The 20,223-nt window shown below is 51.2% G+C and overlaps 1 protein-coding gene across 1 annotated transcript; it reads left to right on the plus strand.

The window, feature by feature from the left end:
- Positions 1–9,739: 9,739 nt before the first annotated feature.
- On the plus strand, positions 9,740–10,672 carry LOC311165899 (olfactory receptor 14A16-like; the record flags this gene model as incomplete). Its single annotated transcript, XM_084227390.1, has 1 exon — positions 9,740–10,672. The coding sequence occupies one exon, from the start codon at positions 9,740–9,742 to the stop codon at positions 10,670–10,672; it is 933 nt and encodes a 310-aa protein (XP_084083516.1).
- Between the last annotated feature and the right edge of the window lie 9,551 nt (positions 10,673–20,223).

Genomic DNA, 20,223 nt, shown 5'->3' on the forward strand with positions numbered 1-20,223 from the left:
GAGTGCCTGGAACTGTCCTGCTGGACGGACCTTGGCTGGGCAGGAGGAAAATTTTCATAGATAAGAAGCAATAAACAATTCTGAGACAGAGAACTGAAGAACTCTGAGTCATCGTTCGAAACAGAGACTTTTCACGCAGTGATAATTTTATTATTACACTAATTAAACTGCTCTGGCTTGCTGAGCTTCATACAAAGCTGGCAATTTGCTCCACGGGTCATAATCAAACCCCCAGGTGTTCTGGGCTCTGTGCCAGGGTCTCTGAGCCCCCTGGCAGGGGTCCCAGCAACTCTGGACATCCAGAGGGACGTCCTGAGTTCCAACATGTGTCCAGCCTTTCTCCTTCTTTTCCTTGGCCTCCACCTTCTGCTGTGGTGGTGGCACTTTTGGATTGGTTTAGAGTAGAAGCTCACTGTCTGACACAGGTGATGGGTGTTGGGAAGTGTTTGCAAACATTGTACACGTAGTTTTTAGTATAAAGAGCTAACACTGCCCTGGGGGCAGGCAGAGTGCCAGGAACTGTCCTGCTGGATGGACCTTGGCTGGGCAGGAGGAAAATTTTCATAGATAAGAAGCAATAAACAATTCTGAGACCGAGAACTGAAGAACTCTGAGTCATCCTTCGAAACAGAGACTTTTCACTTATCTCGGGGTTGCAGCAATCTGCACCTTTCGAGACCTCCCCCAGGGTGTTGTCTCTTTATACTAAAAACAACGTATACAATATTCACAATCACTTTCCAATAGCTATAGACAGTGAGCTTCTCCTCTAAACCAATCCAAAAGTGCCACCATCACAGTAGAAGGTGGAGGCCGAGAAGAAGGAGAAAGGCTGTGCACGCCCTGTCCCAGACATGTTTTATGAAAAATCCTTTCCTTAGGATTTTTCCTCCTGAGAAGCTGAGAGGCCCCAGGAACAAAATGTGAACAATGATTGTTTGCTGATGTGGAATGCAGCAGGTGGATCTGGGATTGGTCTCATGTGGTTATTTCTAATTAATGGCCAATCATAGTCCAGCTGTCCCGACTGTCTCGGTCAGAGACAAACCTTTGTTATTAATTCCTTTTCTATTCTTAGCTGAGCCTTCTGATGAAATCCTTTCTTCTATTCTTTTAGTACAGTTTTAATGTAATATATATTATAAAATAATAAATAAGCCTTCTGAACATGGAGTCAACTTTCTCATCTCTTCCCTCAGCCCAGATTCCTCCATCTTGCCCTCCTGAACCCCCATTCTAAAACCCAAAAAAAATCTATTTTTCACCCTGTGATAAATCCACTGTCATTCTACTTAATTTCTTGTGGATTGAAGATCTTCATCTAAGGTTGGTAATTTTTTCTGTGGGTCATAATCAAAACCACCTTGGGCACCTTGGGCTCTGTGCCAGGGTCTCTGAGCCCCCTGGCAGGGGATGTGGCAGTCCAGGACAGCCAGAGGGACGTCCTGAATTCCGACAGAAACAAGTTTTGATATAGAAGAAAAGAATTGCAGAGCCAGTCTTATTGGATAACCAAGGAGGCAAAGGGTGTGTTACTTAGAAGGGGTTTTATGGCTTAGAGCAAAGGATAAACCCACCTCAAACAAGATGTTTTTACTGAGCAGAAAGATTGCACAGGCAAACAAGTTAGAAGAAGTTGCAAGTAGAAAAAAAAATCAGAGTTTTCCACTGCAAGAAAACTGGAAAAAAACCTCCTAGCTTGAATTATAATTCCACCCCCAAAACTCCCCAAATATCCAAGGGTTGCTTTCAGTCAAAAGCTGCAAGGACAGACAGGTCTTGCCTTGGCCTCTGGTGACTGATTCTCATCTGCCTTCAAACCCTGGGGCTCTGTGGTTTCCTTCCTGTAAGAAGAACTGTCCCTTTTGTCCAGGCACTCTTGGCCTCAGGCACTTGACCACGATATAGGGATGTTGGGAAGGATGAAAGTTTGACAAGGAAGTCTCACAGATATGCATGCTTGGCAGAAAGGTTTTTGAATGTAGAATCTGAAGAAGGAATAGAAATGAAAGCAAGTTTTGATGTAGAAGAATTGCTGAGCCAGTCTTACTGGCTAACCACAGAGGCAGAGGGTGTGTTAGAAGGGGTTTTTATGGCCTAGAGCAAAGGATAAACCCACCTCAAACAAGACATTTTTACTGAGCATAAAGATAGCACAGGCAAACAAGTCAGCAGAAGTTGCGAGTAGAAAAAAAATCTCAGAATTTTCCACTGCAAGAAAACGGAAAAACAACTCCTAGCTTACATTATAACATACAAACTTTTATAACATACAAACTTTTAGTGATTGGAGAATAGCAACATGAATATGTTAATTAAAGTAGTTATGATAGGCTATAGGTAAAAGTTAAGGTATAGATTGGTTCTACAGTATGAAGGTGCTCAGTAAAGTATCTATAGAGTGTATATCTATATCTATATATATATAAAAGTATATAATGCACTGTAACCAAAACTAAAGGGTCTTCAGGCCTGCCTGCAGCTGGAGCTGACAGCTGTAGGCACAGGCTCTGCCACACATGACCCTGAACTGCTGTGAAATCTTGGATGTAATAAACTGCATTTTGAACACGCGCCTGGAGTCCCACATCTCTCATTCAGGCTCTTACTCTATGAAACCTCATGGAGCCATGGGTCAGTTGTAACAATGCAGATCCAAGGACACCATGGTGACACTACAGAGCCTCATGGAGGCATGGGTCAGCTGTGACAATGAAGATCCAAGGACACCACAGTGACACTACGAAACCTCATGGAACCAAGGTGATACTGTGGTGCCTCATGGAATCAAGGAGACCATTGTGAAACTCAGGGGCCCCAAGGAACCAAGGGTCCATGGTGACCTTGTGCAGCCCAGAGTGTCACGGAGGACCCACTGTGACACAGCGAGGGCACATGGAGCTGAGGGGCCATGGTGACACATCAGGGCTTTGTGGGACCACAAAGCCATTGTGACATTGCAAGGCCTCAGGGAAGCACAGGGCCATTGTGACACTACAGAAGCAATGGGAACATTGTGACACTCCAGGGCCTCATGGAACCAAGAAGACCATTGTGACACTGTAGGGTCCCATGAAACCAAGGGAACATGGAACAGGTCTGGCTGGCTGGGCCCCCTGGGGACACCTGAGAGGTCCAGCTGACCTTGGCATGTCGAGGGCTGCTTCTCATCTGCCCCTGAAGCACTGAGGCTCTGGGCTTTCCATCCTATGGGTGAGAACTGTCCTTCTCCCCCAGGGGCCCATGGCCAAAACTGGGATTCCTCCTCCAACTTTCCTTATATGCAAAGATTGTTCCCAGATGAAATCTGCCAAGACAGACAGATGTGGCTGTCTTGGTCACCCAGGGGCCACCTCTCATCTGCTTTTGAAACACTGGGACCATGTGCTTTTCTTTCTTAGAGGGAAAACCAGCCATTTTAACCAGGCGCCCAAGGCCAAAATTGGGTATCTGCCTCCAGCATTCCCTATATCCAAGGATAGCTCCCAGACAAAAGCTGCCAGGACTGACAAGTCTGGCTGGCCTTGGCTTCCTGAGGGCTGGCACTCATCTGCCTCTAAAACCCTGGGGCTCTGTGATTTCCTTCCTAATGAAAAGATTTTTTCTTCCTGTTCAGGTGCCCATGTCTAAAATTGAGATTCCGCCTCCAAAATGCCCTATGTCCAAGGACAGCCCCTAGATGAAAGGTGCCAGGAGAGACAGGTATGGCTGGCTTGGCCACCTCTCATCTTCTTCCAAAACACTTGGACTTCATACTTTACTTTCCTACAGGTAAAATACCCATCTACCTTGAGAAGTTGCCTATGGCCAAAACTGGGATTCCACCTCCAAAACTCCGTACATCAAGAATTGGCCCAAGGAAAAGCTGCTAGAAAAGACAGGCCTGGCTGTCCTTGGACTCTTGGTGGCTGCCTCTCAACTCCTTTCAAAACCCTGAAACACGGTATTTTCCTTCCTACGGAAAGAACTGTCCTTCTGACCTATGCAGAAATGGCTGAAACTGAGGTTCCACCTCCCAAATTCCCTATATCCAAGGGTTGCTTTCAGACAAAAGCAACAGAGATGTCTGCCTGGCCTAGGCCTTTCATCTGCCCCTGAAACACTGGCTTCCATGCTTTCCTTCCTATGGAAAAGAACCATCCTTCTCCTCCAGGTGTCCATGTTTGAAATTGGGATTCCACCTCTAAAATTCTGTATATCCAAGGGTTGCTCCCAGGCAAAATCTGGCAGTACTTTCAAGTCTGGCTGGCCTTGGCCTCTGGTGGCTGCCTCTGCAACACTGGGGCTGGGTTCTTTCCTTTCCATTGGAGATCACTGGGACGCTGTGGGGACCTCATGGCACCAAGGGGATCATTGTGGCACCACTGGAGCCCATGGAACCAAGGGGCCGTGGTGACCCAGTGGGGCTTCATGGAACCCAGAGACCATTATGGCTCTGTGGGACCTGATGGAACCTTGGAGACCATTGTGACCCTTCAGGGCCTCGTGTCACCGAGGGGACATTTTGACACCACAGGGTCTCATGGAAAAAGGGACCATTGGGACACTGTGGGGCCCCATGGAACTGAGGGAAGATGGAACAGTTCTGGCTGGCTTGGCCTCCCAGGGGCCACCTGACATGTCTGGCTGATGTGGGGATGTCAAGGGCTGCCTCTCATCAGCTCGTGGAGCACTGGGGCTCTGTGCTTTCCTTGCTATGAAAAGAATCATCTCTCTTTTCAGATGTCCATTCCCAAATTTGGTACTCTCCCTAAAAAATTTCTCCTATGCAAGGATATCTCTCAGAAAAAATCTTGCTAGGTCTGACTAGATTTGGCCTCTTGTGGCCACCTCTCATCTTCCCCTGAAACACTGGGGCTCTGTGCCTTCCTTCATATGGAGAAGAATCGGCCTTCATGTCCAGGGATCATGGAATAAAATTAGAATTTTGCCTCCCAAATTACCTATATCCAAGGATGGCTCCCAGACAAAAGTAGCCAGGTCAGGTTAGTCCTGTACTGTGTTGATTTTCTTAGACTCTGAGCTGAATGTTCTCAATTGAAGACATGTTGTAGAGGCCCCAGAGATCTCCCAAGGAGGGGTTTTGAGGCCTCAGGCACATGACCACTGCATATGGACAAAGGACCTCTGTGCTCTGTGCTGTTGTGGTGGTTTTGTATCATGGAAGTGATGTTCCAAGAGAGGCTGCTAGAAGTTTCCACTGTGACTGACAAAAAACAAAATCAGTAATTAGGTTTGAGAATTGACATTCTGTTAAACAACTAAGGAAACTCTACACACCTCTGTGAAGACACGTGTTAAAGACAAAAAAGCCTGGGAGGGTCTCTTTCCTTTCTGGCTGGCAAAGAGGTAACAAGGCTGACCTGGCCCTCGTCTCAGCCAGGGCGGGCCAGGCAGCTCCTGCTGTGGGGCTGGACCCCTTCCCAGGGACCCCGCCAGGTCTCATAGGCTGCCAGGCAGGGCAGGGGAGGCTGTGGGGTCAAGGCTGGGCTGGGCTGTGGCTGCAGTTGCCAACATCTGGGCACTGCTGAGCCCTGCCCTGCCACCAGCCTGGGCCGAGACAGGATCCGCCGGGCCGGGGGAGCAGTCGCGGGCTGGGCCGGCTCGGCCAAGATTCTGCCACTAGAGAAGCCATCGGCCCCTGACCGTGCTGCTGCTGTGCTCTGGCCTGGCTGCTGAGATCCTGGCCCTCCCCCAGCGCGGCACATTCTGACACAGCCCCAGCACAGCCGCTGCAGAATCCTCCATCATAAAACAGGTCTGGCCACAAGGACCAAGCCCAGTTGGGGTCATGGAACCATCTGCAGGCCCCGGGTTATGTATTAACTCTTTCAGTGCCTCCATCCTTCCTCGAATGAGAAAAAAGGACAAAGTGTAGGCACATAGAGGAGCAACATGAAGACACTGAGGTCAATGAAGAGGAAGTTGAGTCCCAGATGGGAGGGATGAGGAGATGTCTTATCTTGGGGCTGAAATTCTCTTGTAAGGCTGTAGAGAAGGATGTAATTGATACATCAGACTCTCCTTTTCCCTACAACACATTGACAAGTATGGGGAAAAGACTTGTTCAGCAACGGCTTCCATGTTAAATTAAGCAAATATTTAAGCGGCTCTGATCCTATGAGACGTTTGAACATTCAAAGAGAGCAGTGTGATGAGACTCTGTGCCCTCAGGGAGAGAAGAAGAAGATCTCTGTTCAAGGAGATGAAAATGAGTTCAAAAATAGATGAAGAGAACCTTTTCTCTTAAACACGTCATCTTTAAATTATTACCTAATAAGTTGACATGGCCTATAAACACAACTGTGGGATAAGCTGTAAAAATATGGGAGGGACGATGATTGCAGATTTTTTATGGGTGGTTGCCATTCATGGGAATTGACAGCCCTGAGAGAACTGTTTTCGTATGGAGAAGTCTCCAAAACATGAAAGAGAGACTGCTCTCCCTAAGTGAACTGAAGAAAGATTATTCTAGTGATGGTAAACTGACTGAAAATTTTGGGATTTTTCTATTTTCATTGTCAGTAAGAAGGAAAAGGTGGTAGGGAGAAATGTTCTGAAAGTTTTGTTCTGATTCCTATTAGTCTCTCTTTTAGTTACTGTTAATAAACTTTTTTTAATACCCTTTTAAAGTTTTGATTCTACTTTGCTTTTCTCCTAATCCTATCTCACACCAGGAAATGAGTAAGTATATTCTACTGAGCACACTGGTAATTACACTGCCAACACTAGAAAGGCTGCCCAAACAGGACCCACCACACAAATGGATACTTTGTTGGAGAAATCTCAAACTGACAAAGAAAAACCATTACAGAAAACTTCCTAGTGAACTGCACAAGAGCATAGGGAAATCAAGGTAGAGCCATGGTTTGTCGATCCAAATGAGCCTCACTGTGCATTTGGAGCTCAGCCCTTGAACCTCAGGGCCTGAGAGGAGATTGCACAAACATTTCCAGGAGTCAAAATCAGAAGAAAACCCCAGAGTCTTGATGCATTAATGAATCCCACTGAGGTCCCTCTGCAGCACAGGCTCCTCATGCTCTTCTTGGAGGAGAGAATTACAGGCCAGCATGGCAGAAAAACTTCTCAGAGACTCAGAGTAGAAAGGAAAGTCAAAAGTACCTTAAAAACCTTGAGTATCTCAAAGTATTAATGAGACCCACTGAGTGTCAGTACAAAGCTCTCAAAGGACTCCTTAAAGCAGATAATTGGGGCCATGATTGCACAAACCTCTCACAGAGTCTGGATCAATAGGGAAACACCAAGTACCTTAAAAGAACTGAAGTTCCTTGAAGCATTAATGAGCCCCACTGAGTGTTGTTACTGAGAAACACTCTCCAGGGACTAATTACAGCAGATAATTGGAGGCCATGATTGCACAAACCTCTCAGAGACTCCAAGCTGAAAAGCCAAACCTAAAGTCCTTTGAAAAACCTGCAGTCCCTGGGAGCATTCAGGAGCCCCCAGGGCCATTCCTGAGCAAGGCTCCCCAGGGACTCCTTCCAGCAGATCCTTGAGGCCACTGGGATGTGGGATAGGGGGAATGCAAAGGGCAGGACAAGGGAGTGACAGTGCCCAGCCTGGCTGGGACTGTGCCAGGAAGCCCCAGTTCCTCAGGACAAGGTGTCTCCTCACAGCCCTTGGTGGCACAGACCCTGCTGTGGCCCAGGGCACCAAGACTTGGCTTCTCTTTGTCCCCACCTGTCATCACTGCCTCCAGTTCTCTGCTCTGCCTGGGGCCTGGGGACACTTTCTCAGTCGTGGCCCCCAGTGGGACCCATTAAAAGTCCAAGAAACTTTGGAGTGTGATTCTGTCTTGGAGTTCTGGAGAGGTTTCTTCAGCTCCCTCTCAGGGACTGATGTTCAGAGCCTGAGCACAAAGCCCCAGAGGCTCATTAAAGTCCTTGTGCTGTGTCTTTGCTGCTGAGCTGGGCTGGGCTCCTGGCACAGAGGCAGCTCCTGGTAACCAAGAAGATCTTCAAGAGCACATTTCTCTTGATGAACAGCTCTTCTTCCAGCCCAGCAGGGCTGGGGCACTTCCTGCAGCCACCCTGGGCACAGCACAGAGGCACAGAGAGCTTCAATCAGTCAGGGCTGGGAAGGTGCTGAGAAGTGCCTGGGGCAAAACCACTGCCAGCCCTTGGCACAGGAACCTCTGGCTGCAGGACAATGCAGCTGCAGCTCCTGGAGCCATCTCCTAAAGCTGCAACATCCCAATGCCTACAGACTCTGTGAGTACAACTCTGGGTATTTCTGGTGCAGGGGAGGTGAAATGCTCATGAAACTCTGACATGCTGAGGGCTTCTCATCAGTCATAGAATATTTCTAAGAAAAAGATTTTGATAAAAAAGCAGAAATTTCCTTAGACTTTGTATTCAGATTCCTACTATTGGAGAATGGCAGGGAGGGGGAGATAAATATTATAGGTTGATTATGAAGTAATAAATATGAGTTTTGACAAGTGTCTGAAACATCCGAACTGTTACTTTTAGTGATCCATAGGTTTACAGGGATCGCCTATTCTGCTTTCAGCCACTCTGCCCATGGACAGCAGCAGCAGCACCTTTGCTGGAGCCATCAGGCTCAGTCTGAGCCGTCCTTTCTCCAAGCTGCAAACAGAACCTGCCCCCAGCCAGTGCCCTGCAAACAAGCAGCGTTCTGTAGGGCCAAGGAGAGTGCACAGATATTTGGGGTCTGTGAGTGCTGGCAGGGAGAGATCAGGCACAGGGAAACACCTGCAGGAGGAAAATCTCCAGGAAGCAGAGAGAAGATCAGGCAATGAGAGAAAACAAACCCCAAAAATTCTGTGGCAGCGAGAGTTTAGAGATGTCTACAGAATGCCCTCCAGTGCAGCCCCTGCCTCCTGTGCCCCCAGCCAAGCCTCTGCCCTCAGGGCCGGGTCTCCAAGGTGTGCAGCCCCTCCTGTGCAGGCAAAGCTGCAGCAGAGCCGAGGGGCAGCTCTGCAGCCCCAGGCCCAGTTCCCTCTGCAGAGCACAGGGCTGGGAGCAGCTGGCCAGCCCTGGGGGCTCTGGCAGGGGGCACAACTGGCTCAGGATGACGCTGTCCCCAGTGCCCAGCTCTGGGCAATGCTCTCAGTGCAGCCAGGGAAGGAACTGCATCTCTCTTCATCAAATGCCATCATCAGGACACTTGGGAGTCTCCCTGAGATTTCAGTCCAAGCTGAAATCTTCAATCCAGGGTGCAAAACTGTCCTAGAGCATCTCTGAGCTATAAGATTGATGGGGAAAGGCAGAGGTTTTTTGACACTGAAAATGCTGCTGGGTTGGTGAAATGAGCAAAGTGAGTCCTTGGCTACAAATGTGGAGCTGGGCTGTGGTGGATCCATCTGCACTCAGCAGTACCTGGAGATTTTTAAGAGAAACATAGGAGTGTGAACATACTCCATTTTCAAAAAGTGAAAGCCAAGGAGAAACTCCAAATATAATGAAGTGTCAGACCATCTCCCCTCAGTCTCCAGTCATGATCTTAGTTCAGGGAACTCACTCTATTCTACCAGAGGGTATCAGAAATGCTGAGGGTTTCTGATATTCATGAATATCAGTTAACATATTTGGAAGCTTAAAAAGAAAACCTAAGAAATCAAAATGACTAAAGACCTTGTCTGTGCATTGTAGAGGAGGGTGTATAGGAAAAGGCTTTGATTTTGGTTGCAGGTATCTCCTCTAACTCTTCAGTGTCCTTTTCTCCATCAACAGGTCCCCATGTGCAGCCCCAGCTAATGTCCAACAGCAGCTTCATCAGCCATTTCGTCCTGCTGGCGTTGGCAGACACGCGGCAGCTGCAGCTCCTGCACTTCTGCCTCTTGCTGGGCATCTCCCTGGCTGCCCTCCTTGGCAACGGCCTCATCATCAGCGCCATAGCCTGCAGCCACCAGCTGCACACACCCATGTTTTTCTTCCTGCTCAACCTGGCCCTCACTGACCTGGGCTCCATCTGCACCACTGTCCCCAAAGCCATGCACAATTCCCTCTGGGACACCAGAAACATCTCCTACACAGGGTGTGCTGCACAGCTCTTTTTCTCTCTGTTTTTCATTGGATCAGAGTATTTCCTCCTGACCATCATGTGCTACGACCGCTACGTGTCCATCTGCAAACCCCTGCACTACGAGACCCTCCTGGGCAGCAGAGCTTGTGCCCACATGGCAGCAGCTGCCTGGGCCAGTGGTTTTCTCACAGCTCTGATGCACGCAGCCAATACATTTTCCCTGCCCCTGTGCCATGGCAATGCCCTGGGCCAGTTTTTCTGTGAAATCCCACAGATCCTCAAGCTCTCCTGCTCCAAATCCCACCTCAGGGAACTTGGGCTTCTTACAGTTAGTGTCTGTTTGGCATTTGGTTGTTTTGTGTTCATCGTTTTCTCCTATGTGCAGATCTTCAGGGCTGTGCTGAGAATCCCCTCTGAGCAGGGACAGCACAAAGCTTTTTCCACCTGCCTCCCTCACCTGGCTGTGGTCTCCCTGTTCCTCAGCACTGGTACATTTGCCTACCTGAAGCCCCCCTCCATGTCCCTCCCATCCCTGGATCTGGCACTGTCAGTTCTGTACTCAGTGTTGACTCCAGCCCTGAACCCCCTCATCTACAGCCTGAGGAACCAGGAGCTCAAGGCTGCAGTGTTGAGACTGATGACTGGATGGTTTCAGGAACATTAAACTGCTGGCCAATTTCTGCAAACCATTTATAATAAAACTCATCTTTGATACTTCTTGTACTTCTCATTTTGAAGGTTTTGTTAATTTGTTTTACTTTAATGATAAAGTCCACAGAGAAATGTCATTCTTTGTGACATTTCTCATTTTGTTTCTCTCCACCTTCTCTGTGGCCACAGACTGTGTCAATGAGGAGCTGCACTCTGGATGTCTTTAAAGGAACTAAAGGATCTCCCAGCAAAGTTTTCTCCAGTGATGCTTTTTTGTTGCCTTCTCTGGAGCTGCAGCAGCAATGTCTGTGAGCAGAGCGGGGGCAGATCAGTGCTGGCACCGCAGCTGTGCCCAGGAGCAGCAGCACTTGGTGTTGCCAGTGCTGCTCCGTGGGCCTGCCCCACTGCCCTGGTGGCCCTGGTGTTACTGTAGGGCCTGAGTGCTCTCGGGGCCAGGCACAGTCCTGGGGGTGGCAGTGCCAGGCTGCAGCAGGGACAGGCCATAGGCACTGCTGGGGCAGTGCTGATGCCTCAGGCCAGGCCCTGGGGGCTCCAGGCTTCTTGGCCAGGCTCTCTCAAGAACACACCAAAGTCAAAGCTCAGCCCAGAAAACCCTTGTGAGCAGGCCCAGGCTGGCCGTGGGCAGGCTGGGGGCAAAAAGCATGGCTGGTGCTCTGCAAGGGCCCTCAGGGAGAAAGGAAGGTGCAGCAGAGCAGGGGCTGATCAATCTCCAGTGTGCTGGACAGCCCAGGGCAGTGTCCCAGAGCGTTCTCATGGAGCTGCCAACAACATGCCCCTCTGCAGCCCTGGCTTCTCCCCCAGCTCACACAGGTGCCCCATCCTTGCAGGCACAGACACAGCAGCACTGCCTCAGGAGCCCCTGTTTGCATTGCACAGAGCAGAGGGGAGCACCCCCATGCTGTTGGTGTGGGGACATGAACCTGAGGGAGCACAAATGCCATCAGCCCCTGGGGCCCGCAAGGGCTGGGGAACACCAGGGAAACCACTCAGCTTTGTCCTGGCTTCTGCAGTCAGCCAGAATTTTGTTCCCATGAGCTGGGAGTTTCCTGTCCCACTGCAGACGCTGTTGCTCAGAGCCAGGCCTGCCTGGCAGCCACCCCCAAACTGCCCTGAGCATTTCCTTGGCTTCATCTTGATTTCCTCACTCTTCCCTGGCACAAATTTCTTCCTCTTTCCCACCCCTGTTTCTTCCCCTGCAAACAGCCCATCCCTGTTAGCCCTTTCCTCCCTGGCCCCACTCCCCATTGCAGTTCCTGACTTGGCACCATGGGAACGTCCCTTGCAGAGCAGGATAATCCTACAAGTGCTGCAGGAATTGTCTGCAGGGTCCTGCAGTGCCTCATGCTGCTCCCTTGCCAGAGGCACCGCAGGCCAGGGGCCACATCTGGGCTGCTGTGTCTGCCTCTGGGGCTCCCTGTTCTGGGCAATGAGGAGGAGCTGCAGAGGCTCTGCAGGACTGACAGGATGGGCTTTGGGCCTGGCAGGAGAAGCTGTGGGACCTGAGCTGCTGGAGCATCTGAAGAGGAGGCCCAGGGCTCATCCTGCAACTGCTCCAAGGGTGGTTCCAGAGAATCACAAAATCAGCAAGGTTGGAAAAGACCTTGGAGATCATCAAGTCTAACCTGTGCCCTGACACCGCCTTTTCTCCCTTGAGCCACCTCTTCTCCAGGATAAACAACCCCAGCCCCCTCAGCTACTCCTTACAGCACTTGTGTTCCAGACCCCTCACCAGCCTTGTTGCCCTTCTCTGGGCATGCTCCCGCCACTCCCTGTCCTTCTTAAGTTGGGGGCTTTAGAACTGCAAACAGCACTCCAGTTGCTGCCCAACCAGCGCCCAGCACAGGGGAAGAATCACTGCCCTGCTCCTGCTGGCTACAACATTCCTGATCCATTGGCCTTCTTGGCCACCTGGGCACACTGCTGGCTCATGTCCAGCCTGCTGTCCAGCAGTCCCTGCAGGTCCCTTTCCGCCTGGCTGCTGTCCAGCCATTCTGTCCCCAGCCTGTAGTGCTGCAGGGATTGTTGTAGCCATAGTGCAGGACCTGGCACTTGGACTTTTTCAATCTCACCTTGTTGGATTTGGGCCCTGGATCCAGCCTGTCCAGGGGCCTGTGCAGAGCTCTCCTACCCTCAGACAGATCAACACTCCCAGTCAGCTTGGTGTCAATGTGGTTCCATCAGGCTCCAGAGTGTCACAATGGTCTCCATGGTTCTATGAGGCCTCCCAGTGTCACAATGTCCCTTTGGTTCCACGAGACCCCTTGGTGTCAGAGTCCCCGGGATCCTTGGTCCCCGCTGTGTCACAATGGATCCTTGGTCCCCCAATGCCCTGCAGGGTCACAGTGCATCCTTGGTTCTATGAGGTCTGGCAGTGCAGCAATGCTCTCCTGGGTTCCAAAGTGTCACAATGGCCTCTTGGTCCCACCATGGTGTCAAACATGTTTCCTTCATTCCAGGAGTCCCTGAGGAGCAGCACTGGCCCTTGGGTTCCATGGGGCCCAGCAGTGTCATAACGGTGCCATCATGACACCAGGTCCTGCTCTGTCCCAATGCTCTGCATGGTTCCACAGGGCCCTGCAGATTCACAGTGGCCTCTTGGCTCCATGAGGCCGCAGAGTGCCACAATTAATTCCTAGGTGCTGCAGTGTCACAGTGGAGCCCTGGTGACACAAGATCCTGAAGTGTCACCAGGGACCCTTGATTCCATGGGGCACCACATTTGCTGAGGATGTCAGCAGCCCCCACTGAGGCCATCCCTGCCAAGAGCCCGTGGGGGAATGGGCAGACAAGGAGAGCATCCCTGGGGTTGGGGCAGCACAACTCAGAGGCACCAGCGGCTCCAGCTGGGAAATGGAGTGTGGAATGTGGCTGGGAAAGCCCTGCCTGAGCTGTGCCAAGCAGGACAGACAAGCCCTGACTGCCATGTCCCAAACAATTCTCTCAAGGAGACATCTAAAAAGAACTAATATTTTTTATGTGCTCTGAGTTGGACACACTGGAGAAATACAATCAAGAGATTCTTAGGAGCTAAAACAACAAAACAGCCTTTACTGGCAACTTTAGAAATCCAGAGAAACTTTGGCAAAGGGTTTTATATGACATTCAATCAACAAAAACTGCTTCTCAAAGCATTAACCTTGCCCATTCCACTTCACAAACTATAATTCTGTCTATTTTAAGTTAATTGAAAATTGCAAGAGGACAGAAATAGAAGACACAGAAAGAAAGACAAAAATGATTTAGAGAGGCGTACACACAACTACCAACTCCTGGAATCCAGTGGTGTTCAGATAGAAATTCCAAGAGGAGGCATGGTCAAGATGTGTGCTTGCCTTGTGGTCAGCCTCAAATAACCCTTGGTCTTCCGGGGCCCTTCCCCCAAGTTGGACCTGGGGTCATTTGGTCACTCAGGAGCTGGGCTGGGGGCTCCAGAGGTGGCTGTGGAGCATTGCCTGTGCTGCGTCAGGGACTGGCAGGCACTGCTGGGCTGGAATAGAAGCTCTGGGGGGATTGGGGTTCCAGGGCACCACAGTGTCAAAATTGTTCCCTCAGTTCCCAAGTCCTTGCAATGGCCCCTTGATTCCATTGTCCCCAGGCTCTCCCAAGGGTCTCCTTGGTTCCACAGTGGCACAATGGCCCCTTGGTTCCACAAGGCCCCGCAGGGTCACAGTGGCCTCTGTGCATTCACCAGGACCCAGACTGTCACAATGGACTCCTTGCTTCCATTCAGCCCCACAGTGTCACCATGGCCCCTTGGCTCCCTGCTGCCATGTCATACACAGTGTCATCATGGTCCTCTTAGTGCCACCAGGCCCTGCAGTGTCACAATGGCCCCTTGCTTCCCCAGTGCCCTGCAGTGTCACAATCACCAGAGAATCAACCAGGCTGCAAAAGACCTTGGAGAGCATCAAGTCCAACCTAGGACCCAACACCACCTTGTCACCCAGGCCATGGCACTGAGTGCCACATCCAGTCTTTCCTTAAACACTTCCAGGGATGGTCACTCACCCACCTCCCTGGGCAGCCCATTCCAATGCCCAATCACCCTTTTTGTGAAGAATATTTCCTAATGCCCAGCCTAAACATACCCTGGTGCAGCTGAAGGCTGTGTCCTCTTTTCCTGTCCAGTTCCCTGGGTAAAGAGCCCGACCCCCAGCTGGCTGCACCCTCCTGTCAGGGAGTTGTAGAGAGTGATGAGGTCTCCCCTGAGCCTCCTCTTCTCCAGGATAAACAACCCTAGCTCCCTCAGCCACTCCTCACAGGACTTGTGCTCTAGACACCTCACCAGCCTTGTTGCCCTTCTCTGGACACGCTCCAGCCCCTCCATGTCCTTCCTAAATTGGGGGGCCCAGAACAGGACACAGCACTTGAGGTGCTGCCCAACCAGTGCCGAGCACAGGGGAAGAATCACTGTCCTGCTCCTGCTGGCCACACCATTCCTGATCCATAGGAGTGCAAGGGGTTGGATGTGGGAAATGGTGGGGACACAGCGGGGACAAAGTATTATTGATGGTCAGCCATGCATGGTCTTGATTTTCATATCCAGACTGCATTGGAAGGTGCAGGGGATCATTATCAACTGGGGATTGCTGATATCAATCGATAAACAGGAAAACTAATGAAGACAAAAAAGGTCTCTCTGCATTGTTTTATATACAATATATTCATTTTGAAGACACTTCTGAAATCTGTCTAATTAACAACAAAATAATGGAAAAGTTGCATTCTTCCCAGGGGCTTTTCTTGTTCAGGTGTTTTGAACGAATATTTATGCGCTTTTCCCACGGATTTCCTCAACTGAAGAGCTCAGAAAGGAAGAGGCTTCTGGAGTAATAAAATTCATCAGCAACCTCCAACTGGCTGAGGATCCATCCCCATCAGAGCAGCAATGAATAGGAATGGGCAAAGCTCTGTGGCTGCCCCAGCTTTGGCATAGGCCTTGGGCCTGGAGCAGGAGCAGCTCTGGAGGGCCCCAGGGCCGGGGCTCTTGTGCTGCCCTGGGCAGATGGGATGGCAGCAGGGGCTGCAGAGCTCTCAGCACCTCAGCCAGAGGGGAGCAGTACACACAGGGAGCCTTTTTTGGCCTTGGCCAAGCCCCTTCCCCTATGGCTGGGGCTGAGTGCTGTGGCAGCTGCAGCTGCTGCTGTGCCCTTGCCAGGGGCTGAGGCCGTGGGGCCAGTGCCCAGAGCAGCCTGGCCTGAGCAGAGCTGTGGGGCCAGAGGTGGCTGGGCTGGGCTGGCCAGAGGCCCTTGGTGCTGCCCAGAGCTCAGGGCAGCTGGCAGAGCTTGGAGGGAGCTGGGCAGGGTTCAGAGAGCCTGGCCCAGACACCATCAGTGTCCATCTCAGCCTGGCTGAGCGTGCAGGGGCAGGACTCAGGCCAGACCTTGTGGGGCAGGGCCAGCGCCTGTGCCAGGCATTGAAAACAGGCAAGTGCCCCAGAGAGGAGGCTGCTCTGTGCCCTGGGGGGCATGGACAGAGCATGGAGGGGGCCCAGGACATTTGTCAGTTCCAGCCTCTGTCCCCAGCCCTTGGCAGCCCTGGCTGCTGAGCCCAGCTTTGCCCTGGGCTGAGTTTGGCCATGGCCCAGCTCCATCCTCCTGCGGGGCTCAGGGCCTGTTCCCGGCCATGACCAGCCCTGGCTGCCTCTCTGCTGGCCCAGAGGCCGGCAGAGCCCGGGGCAGGGCTGTCTGTGCAGGCCCACAGGTGCCACGGGCTCTGCAGGAGCTGCCAGAGGCTGCCCAGCAGGGAGGCCATGGGGCACAGAGCCCCAAGGCTGCTGTGGGCACCACGGCACAGGGGCCCTTCCCAGCCGCAATGCTCCTGGCCTGGGCTGGGCCTGCACAGGGGCTGTGCCACCATGGCTGGGCCAGCACAGGGCCACAAAGGGGCCACGCAGCCGCTGCCGGGGCTGACAGCAAGGCCAGGCACAGACAGGGAATTGCTGAGCATGGCCTGCGCTGGGCAGGGCTGAGTGTGCCAAAGGCAGAGCTCAGCTGCCCTTGGGGGCTGCAGGAACAGTCCAGAGCCCAAAGAGCCTCCATGGCTGTGCTGCAGACCAAGGCTGGAGCAGAGAAATGCAGGGCTGCTGCAGGATGGGGAGGGCATTGAATTCCAGCACACACCTCAGCTCTCTGATGATCCCGGCACCATGCTGGGCCCTGTTCCAGTCTGCAGCAGAGCAGATGTTGATGGGACAGGAGCCCATCAGGGCTCCTGTCAGGGACCTGCAGCTTGCAAGGTGCTCTGCTCTCCCTCAGGTGCTCTCGGAGAGATCCAATCCCAGCTGGGCACCTCAGGGCACAAGTAGCACTGCCTGTTCATGGGCACACAGCTGATGTCTGCCTGGAAAGGGGCACAGGTTTTAATACCTGTTCCTTTTTATAATATACAAGCAAATATTTTTTACCTGGGTCACTTGAGTACTTTTGAGAAATGGCAAAGTTTTCCCACCGGGTACAGGAATTTCCTGGATATACTGGATTCTACTGCTGATGGCAGGAGAAGAAATACTGATCTTCCCTGCTACCTTTGCCACTAACATTCAGTCTCATATTTTATGGCCCTCCTCCTTCATGTGTTTTTAGCTCTTTTGTTTAAATGGCCATGTCTAAGGGCATCTCTTCATTGAGAGCAGCTGCATCTTTGTCCATCCCTTTGCTCCCAGACCTCCTCGTGCAGCTGTTCTCTGGTCCTTCCAGTTTGTCTCCCTTGACTGGATTCATGCTTTGAGCTTCATGGAGTTGCCCAATCTTACAGAAGTTTAAATACCAATACCTCCTTAGACAGCATCTTAGTTGTAGTTTTATCTTTTATATAACCTGTTCTTATGTCTTTGTCTAAAATCCCTCTTGTACGTCAGTCCCATGTGGATGGTGGATATGTCAGATGTTGCTGGAATGTCACAAGCAGCTGAGGGAAGGGTTTTGATTTTTCTTAAATTTTATCATGTTCACATTTTTTTATGTGGGCCATGAAGGGAAACCTTTCTGTGCCTCTGAGTCTCACCAGTTTCTGGTCCCTCAAAGGACACAAACCTGATGAGTTGTGGTTCCCACTCCAGTGGCTGCACTTGCACCGCCCTCCATCCCCAGAGCTGAGCTCCCTTGTCCCAGAAAGTCCTTGGCAATGCAGGGATGAAGGAAACAGGACAAGCTGTGGGTATCAGGGGCAGGGCAGAGCCAGGGAGAAGAATGACTTTTGCATTTGATGGAGCTGTGCCTTCCCTTGGTCCTGTTGGGTGTCAGTAAATGAACATCCTTCTGTGTCTTGGGCAGCTCCTTCTCCAAGGAAGGCAGGTGGGAGTTGGAGCCAAGGAGCTGAAAGCTGCAGGCACAGCCTGAGATGGAGGGAGCTCATATTTGCACAAGGCTGCTGTGAGTGCCAGGGCTTGGATGGGGGAAATGGTGGGGTGGGGGTAGGAACAGAGTCTGATTGATTGTCAGCCATGAAGGGTCTTGATTTTCATATTTAGTCAAAGTGCATGAGGAGGTACTTGGATTCAGTGTCAGTTAGAGATTGCACATATCAATTTATTAATAGGGGGAAAAAAACTAAACAGGACCTAAGAAATGTTTTCTCACTGTCTTTTAAAAAAGAATATATTCTGTTTGCATATACTATTGGAATCTGTCTAATGAACCACAAAGCATTTGGAAACTTTTAAAAATTATTCCCAGAGGCTTGGCTTGTTAAGGTGCTCTGAATGTTAATGAGCCCTGGGGAACTGGATTCCTGAACTGAAGAGCTGAAGGCTGAACAAGCCTCTGGAGCAGGGAAATTCAGCAGCAGCCTCCAAGTGTCTGAGGATGTCAGCAGCCCCCACTGAGGCCATCCCTGCCCAGAGCCCGTGGGGGAATGGGCAGACAAGGAGAGCGTCCCTGGGGCTGGGGCAGCACAACTCAGAGGCACTAGGGGCTCCAGCTGGGAAATGGAGTCTGGAATGTGGGTGGGAAAGCCCTGCCTGGGCTGTGCCAGGCAGGACAGACAAGCCCTGACTGCCATCCCCCAAACAACCTATTCAAGGAGACATTTAAAAAGAATTAAAATTGTCTGTGTCCTCTGAGTTGGATGTACTAGAGAAATACTGACAAGAGAGTCTCAGGAGCTCCAAACAACCAAACAGCCTTTACTGGCAACTTGAGAAAATTGGAGGAACATGGCAAATGGTTTGATACAATATCCAATGTACAGAAAACACTTTTCAAAGCATTAACTAAGCCTATTCAACTTCACAAACTTTTAGCCTGTTCACTTTTAAGTTAACCAAAATTTGCAAGAGGAGGGAATCAGAAAAAGACACAGAAAGAGAGAAAGATAGGGAAAAAAAAAAAAAAAAAAGCACACACAGCTACCAACTCCTGGATTTCAGTGGTGTTCAGATGGAAATTCCAAGAGGAGGTAGGGTCAAGATGTGTGCTTACCTCATGGTCAGCCTAAAATAGCCCTTGGTCTTCCTGGGCCCTTCCCCCAGCTGGGACCTGGGCTCATTTGGTCCCTCAGGAGCTGGGCTGGGGGCTCCAGAGGTGGATGTGGAGCATTGCCTGTGCTGCGTCAGGGACTGGCAGGCACTGCTGGGCTGGGATAGAGGCTCTGGGGGGATTGGGGTTCCAGGGCACGGCAGTGCTGAGGTTCCAGGGCCGGGCAAGGCAGCACCTGCCCCTTCCTCTCCCACACATGAAATGTTTAGAGCCAACAATCTCCTCCAGTCTGACACAATAGGGAATGTTGCAGGTAAACCCCAAATTTCATGGGCATCTGTAGAAGGTCAGTTCTTTTCCATAGGAAGGAAAGCTTCAGTTCATGGTTCATTTCTGTTTTGATTGCCTGGATTCTGTTTGGTTTTGTTGTTGCTTTGTTTCCTTGGTGTGCCTGAAGTGTCCAGTCAGGAGCAGTGACTCTTGCCAAGGAACGTTGTGCTGCTGTCCCTTAATAGTAAATCTGGGTTTTGCTGATCCCTGGCCAGGGATTTTCTGCACTCTCAAGGCCTCGTTCATAACAGGGTGAAGGAGCCCTGGCCCAGGCTCTGGCCCTGGGGGACATGGGGATGGTGCCGGGGGGTCCCTGTCCCCCTGTCCCACCCCCATGGCCCCGGCCCCCCATCCCCGTGTCAGGCTCGGGGGTCGATCTTGTGGAACATCCTCTGGGGGGAGGCTGCGGCACCGGGGGCGGGGGGAACCGGGGACACAGGGGACCCCTCTGTGCACGAGCAGGGTTGGACTGCTCTGGGGGGAACTGTGAGGGGGTCAGGGCAGATTGACCTCCCCAGTGACCTCACACAACGCCTGTGATGTCACACAGCCCCTGTGATGTCACACAGCCCCTGTGAGTTCACACAGCCATCTCTGTGACCTCACACAGCCCCCTGTGATGTCACATTGCCCCTGTGATGTCACACTGCCTCCTATGATGTCATATAGTCACCCTGTGAGGTCTTACATCCTCCTGTGATTTCACAGCCCTTGTTATGATGTCACAATTAATGTTGTGATGTAACACAGCCATTATATGATGTCACAACCTGGTCTGTGATATCACAGCCCCTCT

The sequence above is a fragment of the Fringilla coelebs genome (genome assembly GCF_963513975.1).
Source record: "Fringilla coelebs genome assembly, contig: SCAFFOLD_33, whole genome shotgun sequence".
Classification (NCBI taxonomy): domain Eukaryota; kingdom Metazoa; phylum Chordata; class Aves; order Passeriformes; family Fringillidae; genus Fringilla; species Fringilla coelebs.